We start from the raw sequence: 13,692 nt of genomic DNA, 5'->3' as shown, positions 1-13,692 counted from the left end.
CACACACACACACACACACACATCCAGTGATTTCTCTTATTGCACACTAGTTTTGTGGATTTTGCTGTAAGTCTCAGGCAGTTCTCCTGTGTCCCCAGTGCTGGGATTACAGGCATGTGTCACCATGCCTGGCTAAGTTTCTGGATTTTTAAACATCACATAAATGGAGCCATCCAGTGTTAATTTTTTGCCTTCCTTCATTTGATGTACTGTTTTTGAGATAATTGTATCAGAAATTCATTTTTAAATGTATGTTACATGAATATACTACTATATTTTATAATTTACAGTATACAACTTATCTGCTCTTCTCTAAATGGATACTTGAGTTTTTAGTTGTGGGCTATCTGAATGAAGCTTCTATAAGCATCTTTGTACCCGCCTATCTATGGACATTTCTCCTGGATAAAAACCTAGGAAGTCTGTCTGTCTGCCTGCCTGTCTGTCTGTCTAGATGGATAGATGGATAGATAGATATAGATATTGATAGAGACGTATAGATGAAGATCTGCATTTACTTTTAGTTTATACTGTGTAAGAAATGCTCTTGAATATTTTCTAGATCATGTAAATATTACCCTATGAATTTTATATGTATTTGTTGGTTAATGCTTTTATAAATTTGGTAAGTAGAGTTTGTAGGTAGTGATAGTGTGAGGTGGATGGTTGACTGTCACTTCTGAAATGTGGAAAGAGCATTATTTATTGTTTGTGCTTCTTGTCTGTGTCTGTGCATGAGTGTACTCTTGCATTTTACAGCTCAGCATTACAATATATGTTTTGATATGTGGTATCAGTTAACGTCAGTGGGAGGGTAAAAATAGTTCTTGTTTTCTTCATGGAATTATAAGACATTGGAAGTAAAAACATGCTTTCCTAGCTTTCTACATTTCATTCTGTATATAAAAAAGATAATTCACAATTTTAAAATCAGGTCTGCCCTTTATACATTAGCTTATCCCTTTGTCAGTTTGATAGTTCCTGTGGTGTTTCTTACCATGTTTCCCAACTTTGCCCTCAGTGCTCCACCACTTTTTTCTGTCTTTTCTTTCTCTCTCTCTTCCTTTTTTTTTTAAATTAAAGAATATATGCTTGTATTCAAGAACTGTGCTGGCCAATTTCAGTAATACTGTGACAGAGAAGACAGAAGACCAACTTTGAGAGTAGAGTTAGTGTAGCCAAAAAAAGTTAGCGATGGTAACAGCTTTTGCAAAGAAATAGACATATGCAATGCACTAGAGAACACAAATAGACCAAGGCTTTGGGGTTGTACACAGTTTCATATCAAATTAGGAATGGTTTATACACATGTGTTGTGCTTTTAAGTTTAAAGTTCATCCTGCAGAGGACATGATGTTCAGAAGTTCTGCAGTCACTTAAGTTGCTCTCTCTGTGCCTCCTTCTCCCTCTTCCGTACCTCTCCCTTTAACTGTTCAGTGTTTCATTGGAACAAAAGGTTCAGCCTGTGAAAGGCTCAGGAACTGACCCTGGTGTGTTGGCATGACAGGTCCCAGCAACAGCACAGGTGGGTGAGAATGATGGGAACATGAGAGAGAGATGCTAGGGGCACTAGTGGCTTGGGCAGGACACAGATGGCATCTGCTTAGCCAGCACTATTGGAGTGAAGTTGAAGAGGTACTGGAGGTAGATTAATCAAGAGTTACTGGTGATACAAAAGTGTCCTAGGGACATAGAAGTGTACTCTGTGACAAATGATGGAAGAATAATGACGTCCATATCAACTTCTGTTTTTTTTTTTTTTTTTAACTTTGAGAAAAATCCATATGTAGTCCTGTCTTACTCTTCTCTCATTGCTGGGACAAATACCCGGCACCCAAAATGAAGGAAGGAAAGGTTTATTTAGCGCATAGTCACTGGAGGTTTCAGTCCATACTCAGCTGGGTCCAAGGCAGAGCAGCACATAGCAGAGGGCAACCTTTCCTGGCGGCGGCAAAGAGCAAGAGAGCAAGGGAAAGGCAGCAGCTCAAGCTGCCAGCTTCTCGGCCCTCCTTACATTTTAATGCAGATTACCTGCCCCAGGGCCAGTGCAGCATCCACACCCACAGTAATCAATCACGGACTCCTGAAGCCGCCCCAAGACTGCAGGAGGGTTTTTTTTTTTGGGGGGGGGGGCGGACAACTATACAGAAACCATAACAAGTCCTAAGAATTTAATTTGTCCCATACCACTTGAAAGTAAATTGTCACTATAATGCACTACCACCCTTAAACACATGCATTTCTAATACATGAGCATCTTTGTGCCTCACAACATAGCCATTAAAATGAGAACACTAGTACTACTTTAGTAGACTGCCTCTTCCTTAGACTTCATTTGAATTTCACTGCTGGGGCCGGGTAGATGGCTCAGTAGAATAAGCACTTCCCTGGCAAGCGCAAGGGTCCGAGTTCAGTCCCTGGTTCTGCCCCCCACTCCCCCCCACCAAAAAAAAAAAAATTTCACTGCTGTGCAGATCATGTCTCATCTAACAAAAGAATTCGATTCAGAATTATATATTGCTTTAGTTAACATGTATATGGAAAAGTTCCTTGCTCTTATGTTTATTAGTTAATTTAAAGATTATAAACCAGGCACCTTGACAATGATTTGGTTTGGGCAAGTCTAATGTTTCCCCAAACTCCTGGTAGTTCAGGTTGTTCATCACTGGCAGGCAGTTGTGACAGCAATACTGCAGCACTCCTGTTGCTGTGTAGGAGGGAAACAAGCTTGTAGTTTGCTCCATTGCTGATCCTTGCTTTTAGCCTTTCTGTCTTTTTGCACTGGAGGAATATTCAAATCTCGAGAAGCCAGGTGTTGAAATGGCTGTATTGATGATAGCCCAGAGAACACTGGCTTGGTCAGAAAGTTGCAGGTATAGTAATTGATTGATAATTATCAGTGCTCTTTGGAACAGAGAAAACTCTGCTCTGTTTACCTAATGAACTCTGTCTTCCTCTTTGTGCAGTTGTCTTTCCAACAGGCAATCAGCTGTCCTGCAAGTCCTTAGAGCAGGCATTGGAAACTGTATTGTTTACTTCAATGAACTTCACTGTTGTATCTTTTTTACCTGACCCAAGTAGGTCTTACCGCAAATTTCTGCTCTGAGATCTGTATGCCATGCTATGTGTGAGAATAATTTTCATCCCATACATAGAGCTAACAAGAACATAGAAACTAACTTTTCTCAGGGAGAATACAGTCCCTTGATAATTGTGTTTAATGTACTGTCTTTGAAATTATCTCTTCATACATTTTGCAAACTCATAAGAAATTAAATTTAAGTAATTAAACTTAGGCTGGTCTGTAACCTAATGTAGGTGTAATAGATTTAATGTAAATGAAGTTTACAAATTTATTTTAATTGGTGTTGTTTACAGCATGACAATCTATCAGCAGTGTTGAATAGTAAAGCTACTAAAACCCTAGCCAAAACACTTTGAATAAAAACAGCAAGTGGAGTTTTACACAAGACTTTGAGAAAACATATGTATCTTACTCAGTGATACATATGTTCAAATATGAGCCTATCAGTTATATTACATCTTTTAAAGGCTCATGTTTTCCTTTTTAATCTTAAAAACTGAAAACATGTTTATCTCTTTAATGTGAATTTACTTTTTTATTATTCTTTTTGTACAAAATATTTGGGATCAAGTGAAACTTGAGATAACGAGACCACTTCTGAGCTTACTGTTGCTTTTTGACTAAGAAAGATTGTGTATATGAATGAGAAGTTGAAAATTACCGTAATGTTCATGCTTTCCTACCGGTAGCAGGAAATCTTCACAGAAATCCAGAACTTTTGTGTGGGGAAAATGGGTAAAATACCATCTTGGATGTATGATAAGACTGTAGTGCTTCTTTTTTTCCTTAAGTCAAACATTCACAACCAGAAGATCTAGAAAGGGGGTCCTTGGCCAGTTATACAGTTTGCTGAAAAGGAAGCAAACTGTTCCCTTTTGTTGTGTTTCTCCAGGTGGTTTCTAGTAAGCCTCGAGAATTGCTGATACCTTTCTTCTTTCTGAACCAAAGCAGCAGTGGAAACATTCATGATTACCTTTTATAACATAACATTTTCCAGTAGCTCATTTTCTTTTTAAATTCAAGAATCCTATCCCTGAGGTACAGTCAAGCAGTGGTTTCTTAATACCTTGAAAAGACTGAAATGTAAATGCTGTCTAGGCTGGATTCTGCAGCTATTCTTTTTTTTTTTTTTTTTTTTTTGTGGAAGCAGGGATTGAACTCAGGGCCTTGGGCTTGCCAGGGAAGAGCTTATTCCACTGAGCCATCTCCCTGGCCCCTAACTGCAGCTATTCTTCATTTTCAAAGTATTTGACAAAAATCCAGCCTACTGTTTTCTTGAAAGGACCCTTTTCAGCCCTGTTACTCTGTTGAGAACTTTTCCTCTGTCACATAACTATTTCTTTGGGTGGTAGATGTTCTTAAAGACAGTCTTGAATGAAATGACTTTTGTTTGATGATGGTAACTATTTTGTGGCATATTTGGGCTCTAAAAGTTTTTTTTTTTGTTTGTTTGTTTTGTTTTTGGCCTCGAGCCTCCCCCCTATCCCCCCAGTCTTTTTGAGACAGGGTCTTGCTATGCAGTTCAGGCTGGCCTTGAGCTCACTTTGTAGCCCAGGCTGATCTTGAACTTGCAGTGATCCCCTTGCCTCAGCCTCCCAAGTACTGGGATTACAGGCATGTGGCCTCAAGAGTTTTTGGTACTGTTCCTTCCAGTGTTTACTGTGTCAGTTTGGGTTCCTCTCAGAAGCAGTCAGCCTAAGATTTAATGTACTGCGAAGCCAACCCTCCCTCTTTCCCAGGTGGCCTGTGGAGCATTACCCTTTCTTATGCTCACCAGTGCTCTGTAGTTGTACTGTGATGGGGCCATGGATTCCAAGGTGAGATGAAGGACACTGTCGTGCAGCTGTGCTTCTTACAGCAGATTAGGTTGAAGAAGGGCTATCTGAACTGGGAATAATAGTGACCATTGAACCATTCTTCATCCCAGTCAGACCTTGAGACTTTCTCCCATGTCCACACCTTTCTTAACTTGCTCACATTTGAGGGCCCCACACCCACCGTGTTCTTACCTAGTTCTGCCTTTGACCAACTGGGCTTCTCCACGGCATGTATCATGCTTTATTCTTCTCAGTTGGTCTCTGACACCCCTTACTGATTTACTGTCCATGTACAGAGAGGCTATGTGCAGAGTGACCCTATTTTGGATTACCTCTGGCCTCCACAGACACCTCAGTTGCTTGGCTTCTAGTGGCCTTTAGGACTAAGTTGTTGAAGGAAACAAGGAATTAAGAGCCAGTGAGTTTCTTATGACTGTAGTTGACTAGAATATAGTTGTAGTCAATGAAATAAAGATAATAGTAAGGAGATATAAGGACAACTTTTTTGCCTTGTGTGGATATTGGGGTCGAATTTTGGGTTTTAAGATGAACTTGAGGGGCTGGCCAAATAGCTCAGTGGATTAAAGCACCTGCAAGCAGGTACAGGGGCCAGGGGTTTGATCCCTGGGTCTGTTGTGCCAGCCCTGTCCCCAGGGCATGCTGAGCCAGCAATTGAGTCTGGGTGTGGTGGCGTGGCATACTCCTGTAATCCCAGCTCTTGGGAGGCTGTAAACAGGTGGATCACTATGAGTCCAATCTAGTAGTGAGACCCTGAACACATCTTCCCTAAAATACAAAACGACAGAGATGGTAGAAGTGAGAACCATTAGCGTTTATGTGATCACTGAAATCAGGGTTTCAAAAAAACAGAACTATAGGGAGGGGAGGAACCAGCAGTGGAGAGCAAAAGTAGTGCTACCTGAGAGAGAACACTAGGGGAATGTTAGGGTGGAGGAACAGAGAAGGGGCAGGGAAGGGGCGCCTACCAGTGTAAAGACTACAGAAATAGTTTAATGACTATTTAAAAATTTAGTTTTGATAGAGTAAATCCAGGATCATTTGAGCAAAAATAAATAACATAAAAGGTAGGTACTATTGTTTCAATTTAGAAATAGCCTTTTGCGTCCTTTCCAGTATAGATAAGGTACAAGATTTATTCAGTTCAGATCCATAAAACTGTGGATTCCTTCCTGCATATATGATGGTATTCTCCAGTAATGCCCATTTTATGTTGATTTCATTAACCTCTACTATGGAGGATCTGTTGAATTTTGCCATCTCTTAATTTTTCTATGTGGTTTCCTAGTTAGCTGCTCTGTTGGAGATTTGCTGTCCTACCAGAATTACTCAAAAAATGATAAGTATGTTGGAAATATTAATAGTTTTAGTTACATAATTGTTTTTACAGCATGTAGTAGAAATAAATTTGATAAAGAAAAATTTATGATTTAGAAAATATTTATGGGCAAATGGTAAAATATTAGGATTTATACCCTAACCAGTTTCAGAAATGCCTCAAGTGATTTGTTGAATACAGGGTGTAACTTCTTAGAATGTGTTTTAAATAGCAAATGTTATATTATTGGCTTGGCTTGGAATTCTTCTTTGGTGAATAAAGTATGTTCAGTGCATGACTGGTTAAAAAAGATTTAATGGTTATTTACTCAGTAAATAACATGTTTTAAAGCATGGGTGCTTCCTGAGCCAGATGATTTTGTGGGTGCTGGAGGCAGCAGTGGAAAAAAGGAAAGCCCTTTCCTGATAGAGCATAAATGCTGGTGGGGAAAGAGAAAAGAAGCAAACAGGTGGACAAGTAGGCACTGGGTACACAGCAGGTACTGTGTCGGTGTTTTAGTGATAGGGAGAGGAGCAAGTCAGGGATGAGAGGAGAAAGGAACGTGACAGTGGGTTTGTTATTTTAAATGGGACACTGGGGGACATGCCTTCGGTTAGCGGACATCTAAGGCAGGGTCTGGAGGGAAGTACTGGAAGGGACCATGGAAGTAGCTGAGAGTGTTCAGGGAGAGGAGTAGCCAGTACAAAGGCTCCAGTTTGTAGTGCTCTTTGCTCTTTAAGAATGAACCAGGACAGAAAGGGGATAGCAAGGTCAGAAGCAGAGAGTGTAGAAGTGAGCTCAGAGTGGTGGGACACATGTAGGTTCTGCAGGGTCTCTAACGGGCAATCATAGAGGACATTGGCTTTGACTTGGACTGTGATCAGCCTAAAATCTCCTTGCAGGATTTTAGCATTGTAGGATACAGCATATTTTATCATCCACTCCAGGTATTTACTGCTAAGTAACTTGACCATAGTAACTAATAAATAAGTTATTAATTTGCTATATAAAATGTTCATAAGATGAAATGAGATTTTTAAGTGATGTGACCAGAGCATATATTCCTGATGATTAGGGAGTCTGTTAGGATTCTGTAGAAATCGAAAGTTGCTTGAGTTAAGAATTCCTAGTTATTCTTTGAGTTATTCTTCTTGACCATCAATACAGTTAGGCTTATGTGGTAACTCAGATATTCTGCGTTACACCTGCTATTATAACTTAAAATATTCACATTATATAGTCATTTGGAGGCTTTGCTAATTTGTTTACATTATTCATTTCATTAGTGTAAATTCCTTGGTGTCTCCTGCAAGTTTCAAGTTAGTTTTTGCTTTAGAATCCTTTTTGAGGCTCACAATTGTAGTTCAGGTGAAGACAGATTCTCAACACACCATGTAATGTGTACCATGTCCACATTTAGTCTCTTAAGTATCCTTACATAAGCAGTTCAAATGGTGTTTGAAAGAAAGGTCTTTATTTTATTTTATTTTTATTTTATTTATTTATTTATTTTTGATGGTACTGGGGATTGAACTCAGGACCCTGCACTTGCCAGGCAAGCACTTATTCTACTGAGCTATCTCCCTGGCCCCAAGGTTTTTTTCTTTAAAGGCAAAGTTTGTGATAAACTACTTTAAAAGTTCATGAGAAACAGAGGGAGAGGGCAGGCAGGCAGGCAGGCAGACAGGCAGACAGACAGAAATTAGGTCTGAAGTACTACAGAATTAAGGCCAAGAGTAACCCTGTATTTTTTAGGACTTTGAAAGCTTCCTAGAGTGGCTCTGTTTTCTTTAAATAGACTTACTTTTGAATTTTGTTTATAAACACAGTAATTATAATACTTATTCCATCATAGCCTAGAGCTGATCATAGGCCTTAGGTGAGGGCCTTTCTGGACTTCTCACTATTGTGGAAGACACTGCCTAAGGGCTGCTTTGCCCACCCCTTTTCCTTTTCCTTTTGCTTTTCCTTTTGCTTTTCCTGTTCCTGTTCCTGTTCCTGTTCCTGTTCCTGTTCCTGTTCCTTTGTCCTGTCCTGTCCTGTCCTGTCCTGTCCTGTCCTGTCCTATGCTGTTCTGTCCTGTCCTGTCCTGTATCCTTCCCCCCTCCTCTCCCCTTTCTTTCTCTCTTCTGGAGGGGCAAAATATCATAAAACATCTTTTTAATGTAAATACTTCAGGCAGCTCTGGTCTAATCGCATGCTCTTCTGCATGGTTCTCATTAAGCTCCTTTGGAATTCAGAGACCTGTCCACTTACAAGGAATGCTGTTTTCTGTACTTAAAAGTCTAACTTTATCAGAGCTATCTGAACATTTGTCAAGAAAATTTTAGGGATGAATATGTAGTTATTGTAGACTGGGATACATGAAGGAAGACTCAGTCATGTGTCAGGTTGTCCACAAGTTGCTAGCACCTAGTGAACTTGAGACATTTTCTTAATTTCTTTTATTTTTTATTTTTTGGCGGAACCAGGGATTGAACTCAGGCCCTTATGCTTGCCAGAGAAGCGCTTATTCTACTGAGCCATCTCCCCGGCCCCCATTATCTTAATTTCTTTGAGCCCCACTTATCTTGTCTATGGTGTAAGGAACATTTTCAATTTAAAAAATCTGTGGTTTTCTTTTACTGTGTTATTCCTGACCTTGAGTCATTTCCTCTTTGCCATTCTAAGTAAAAAGTTCAATGCAATGACAAATGTATCTACCATCAGATTTTATTTTATTAAACTCAAGTTCAATTTCATCAGTTATTGATAAAAAATAAGTTAGATATTTTATACATCTTGACAGAAAAATAGCATACTTGAATTTTATATATGTATATGTGTATATTTAGGATGTAAGACTGTTGGTTCATTTGTTAACCTTTTCTGTATTAAAGTTTCAAGTTACTTTTGTTTGTTTTGGAGGGTTTTTTTTTAGTTATTTTTAATTTTGCAGTTTTATTGGTACATGTTTGCAGTAGTGAAACACAGTTTACCCCCCCAGCACCAGATTATTTAGCTTATAAATCCTTATAAAGTTAGTTATCATGCCTACTGATTAACAACCAGACTATGAAGCTTCAAGTTTTAGGTAACAAGTGCTTACCTTTTTAAAAATGTCAATAATGTCTTGGCATTATTTTAGAGAACATCAAATGTGTCTAGATACCAACAAAAGGTGCGGTTAAAATGAACACAAGATGCTCTATCAAATTTTATGAGCCTGTGTTAAAAACCACCCCAAAATAAACGTGTTTGATATATACAATTTAAGTGATATGGTAAAGAATTACTTTAAAGGGTATAATACTATTCCCTAATGTGCAATTTATTTCCAAGTATTGTCATTTGGTTTTTATGCAAGTTAAAAATCATAGTGTGAACAAAAAGAAAAAAAATGAAAAGAACCATACTGTGTTCATATAATTTCCTGCATATTTCCTTTTGCATAATATAATGCAAACAAGTATGTTTTCATGATTTTTTTTTTGCAAACATCATATTTAGGGAGTATGTTATGTATCCCATCTCACTTCTGTCTTGAACATATGAGCTTTGATTTTTATTTATTTTTTTTCTTTGTGCTTTTTTGGATAAAGCTGTAATAAGCATTTTCTGTATAATTTCTTTTTTCTCTGTTTTAGGATTACTTCTTTAGGATAGATTGCCAGAAGTGGAATTACTGGGTCAGAGGGTATGAATTTAAGAATTTTTTTTTCAAGTAAAAGTTTTTGTTTATTTGCTGTCTAATTGATTTACAGTTATTGTTGAAAAGTGAAATTATAATGATTATACTTGTTACCTATCAGAACACTGTCTGAAGGTAGGATTCTGTATAGGAAGTTTTCAGGGTTAAAAAAAAAAGCTTTTTATTTAATTTGCTTCTTTATTTCCTGAACTTGACTGAGCATTGGATATGCTTTTTTTGGTGTACCTTTTATAATACATTTTTTTAAGGAAGTGTTACAGAGAATATAGTTTATGAATTACTGATCTAATATTTAAAATTGTTTTACTGGTTAAAGAAATTAGATAGCTTAGTGCTAAGAATTATTGAAAGAATATTAAAGTTTATTGTATGATTTTGGGAAAGTCAGAACTTTCACAATTTAAACTTTCTGACTTGATGATTAAGAACACGTTAATGCCTTGAGGGCATCAAACACATTTTGCGGTCTCTAGTGATAAGTAGAATACAGACACAAGACATGAAAATACAAAGCCTGTTTCTGTCTCATTTTTTCTCTAGAATGTGAAAGCCTTTGCATCTTCTGATAGTCTGGCCAAGGTTCAAGAAGTGGCAAGCTGGCTTTTGGAAATGAATCAGGAACTGCTGTCTGTGGGCAGCAAAAGGCGACGGACAGGAGGCTCTCTGAGAGGTAACCCTTCCTCAAGCCAGGCGGATGAGGAGCAGATGAACCGGGTGGTGGAGGAAGAGCAGCAGCCACAGCAGCTAAGACAGCAGGAGGAGGAGCACACCGCAAGGAATGGTGAAGTTGTTGGTGCAGAACCTAGATCTGGAGACCACAATGATTCCCAGCAAGGACAGGTGGAAGAAAACAATAATCAGTTTATTTCAGTAGATGAGGACTCCTCGGGAAACCATGAAGAGCAAGAGGAGGATGAAGAACATGCTGGTGAGCAAGATGAGGAGGATGAAGAGGAGGAGGAAATGGACCAGGAAAGTGATGATTTTGACCAATCTGATGACAGTAGCAGAGAAGATGAACATATACATAGTAACAGTGTCACAAACTCCAGTGGTACTGTGGACCTGCCCATTCACCAACTGTCCTCCCCCTTCTATGCAAAGACAACGAAAGTGAGTATGTTCAGTCTACTGTTACTGGCAGACACTTCACATCTGTTTTAACTGCAGTGAAACTCCCTATAGCCTTTGTTATTACTATTACTTAATATTCATTTGTATAGTAATAAAATGAACTAACTTTTGTTTTACAAAAAGTATTAAGAAGTATTATAAATATTCATATATATCATACCAGAGATCAAACAGGACCTTGTGTTTGCCAGGCCAGCAATTATTCCACTGAGCTATTTCCCCAGCCCCTTAAATTCTTGACAATTGTAAGACAATTCTGTAGACATTATTCCACGTCACCATTTTTTTCAAGTTTTATTAAATTTTGACTTTTGAAAAAAAAGGGCAGAAGTCATAAGATTGTTTTAAATGTCCCACTTAAAAATGTTAATGTAGAATTAGCCTTGTACAAATTTACCAAGCATTATTTCTATTTTTTTTTTCAGTTTCTTAAATTTTGTGAAAGCTAGACATTTATACTTCATTCTTTAATGTTGTGTTTATGATATTAGAAAATCGGGTTCTTCCTTGTATTGGCTTATTCTTTAAACTGAGAACAAATATTTTTCCTTGGTCATAAACAGTTTGTTTTTATGGGAACCTATGGCAAACAATGTTATGTTAGAGACTGTAGACTATGCCAATGTTAAATTGGTGACAGTGGCAGCTAAGAGCTGTTGTTTCTTAAGTCTGTTCAGTGTGCAGGAGCCTGTACCAATAAGGGAACAGAAGTTCTGGAGATTTCATCCCAGCCTAGGTATACTGTAAGTGACAAGAAGCTTCATCCTTACCTAGCAGTTTAAAGCTTCTTTCTCTTTCCATGTGTTATGCTGCCCCCTGTAGTAGAATTTGATATACAGCGAGAAATGAGATTTTCATAGATCCTTAGTCTTAAGGTTCCAGCCCCTGGGGTGTGATGGCACTGTAATACTGTACTATGTGAAATTTGAAATAATCAGAGCTACCCTTTAAAAAACAGAGTGCTCAGTTAACTACTTTGTAGTATTTAACAAAGCATCATTGAAGATAGGAGACCGCAAGGCTAACATTGTAATAGGAAGAAGTGACAATATAAAAATGTGCCAGAGCTCGCTCTGTGGAGGCCATCAGACATGGTTCTTAACCAGGGGGTGTTTGCTGGCTATTTCTCTAGTCTTGCAAATTCAAGAGGCGTGGTGCTTCTGTAGATAAGAATGTTTCTTCAATATCAACTCTGTCAGTAGCCTTCTACAAAATCTTACTTTCTGAAAAGATGATCAACTCACATTAAAGAATCTTTGGCATTTTTTGAGATTATCAGCTCATTTCCTTTTTAAAAATCTACCAAATAATTTTCTACTAATATGAAAAACAAATAAGGTCAGATCATGTATCCTCCTAATCTTTTCATGAAAAGAGACTTTGAGAACTAATCTCATCTAATCCTGATCTTCTATATTTATTCTACTGCTTTCCTTCTGTGAACTTCATTCTTTACCTACAATTTACCAATTTTTTCTTTTGGCATTGTTACATCTCTCCTAGTATCTAGACAGTTTTTATTCATTTGCTGCACATAAGAAATAAATGTTTATTGAAACATGCATGAAAAGTATAGTGGGCCACGTATATTGGAGCCCAGGAAAGTGAGACCCTTCTTGTCTGTAGATTATAATCAATAGAGAATTCAGGCCCAAGGGTCACTAGCCAGTCAGAAGATGAAAATAACAGTTCTGTTTTGGATCTGCCATCCTCCCACCACCCTCTTGAACCTTTGTAGGATACTGTGGGCACACCTGTGAGCACCTAACAGTGCTCTAAGTCCTGCGCTGTTGTAGAGTCAAAAAGAATGAAGGCGTCAGTAGCTTCCTTGACCTAGTGTGCATGCAAGGCAGTGCACTATAGTTAATATTCTGTTAGGTGTAGACATGCCAGAGAGCAAAAGTTAGGGCTTAAAGCAGTTATCCTGAATGACGTCTTTTAGTAAATAGCTGTCTTGCATTTGCAAAGGAGGGAAAACTGGAAACAACAACTCAGTCTAGTTTAAGTGCTTGTAAACTTGTTGGGAGGATGGTGAGAAGGGAGTGGAAGGAGCAGTGTTGACGTGAGGGACTGTCCCTTAACACAGAGAGTGGTTGCTCTTTGGGCCTGAACTCAAATTCTCATTGTGACTTAGTAGTTGACTATAGATATGGAATTCCATGGAATCTGTTTTGCTATCTCTAAATACCTGCTTCTCAATGGTTTTGTAAGGATTAAGTGGAGTAAAATATGCACAAGTCTGTGCCTGAGAAACTCAGGTAGGACCATGACCTCTATTTGCCCACTTGCCTCCTTTCTCTTCAACCTTAATTCCACAAAATATGCTGTCCTTCATAGCAGATAGCAGTCTATAAGCTATATTCCCAGTCAAATTTTAAGACAGTTTGAGGCAGGAGAATTGCAAGTTTGAGCTCAGGTTAGGCAACTTTGAGAAATACTTCAAAAAAGTATGTATAGGAGGTTAAAGAGACTTATAATAAGTTGGGTCCATCTTTAATATAAATTAAAATGTGAGGCGTTTTCAAGCAGATGGTGTTCACAGATTTTCTCAGTTGATAATATGTACCATTTTCTTTCACTAAAGTTTAAGTCGGTTTCTTTAAACTTTTTCTGATTTTTGAAACTTTTG

General features: G+C 38.2%; 1 protein-coding gene across 8 annotated transcripts in view; it reads left to right on the top strand.

Moving 5' to 3' along the window:
• The window catches only part of Fbxw7 (F-box and WD repeat domain containing 7), a 179,937-nt gene that overhangs the window by 95,258 nt on the left and 70,987 nt on the right, over nt 1–13,692 (top strand). For 4 of the 8 annotated variants that reach the window (XM_023723662.1, XM_023723661.1, XM_023723663.1 and 1 more), the window contains 2 exons: nt 9,865–9,914; nt 10,470–11,042. In XM_023723662.1, the coding sequence (XP_023579430.1) occupies nt 10,539–11,042 (504 nt within the window). In that variant the 5' untranslated portion in view covers nt 9,865–9,914; nt 10,470–10,538. Of the gene's footprint in view, nt 1–9,864; nt 9,915–10,469; nt 11,186–13,692 lie in introns of those variants that run through there. The other 4 variants (XM_004638694.2, XM_023723665.1, XM_023723664.1 and 1 more) reach the window with 2 other exon arrangements.

Source organism: Octodon degus, unplaced genomic scaffold (assembly GCF_000260255.1).
Source record: "Octodon degus isolate 3935 unplaced genomic scaffold, OctDeg1.0 scaffold00101, whole genome shotgun sequence".
Taxonomy (NCBI): domain Eukaryota; kingdom Metazoa; phylum Chordata; class Mammalia; order Rodentia; family Octodontidae; genus Octodon; species Octodon degus.
Note: the sequence above shows the minus strand (reverse complement) of the source record. Positions and strands in the feature narration are given on the sequence as shown.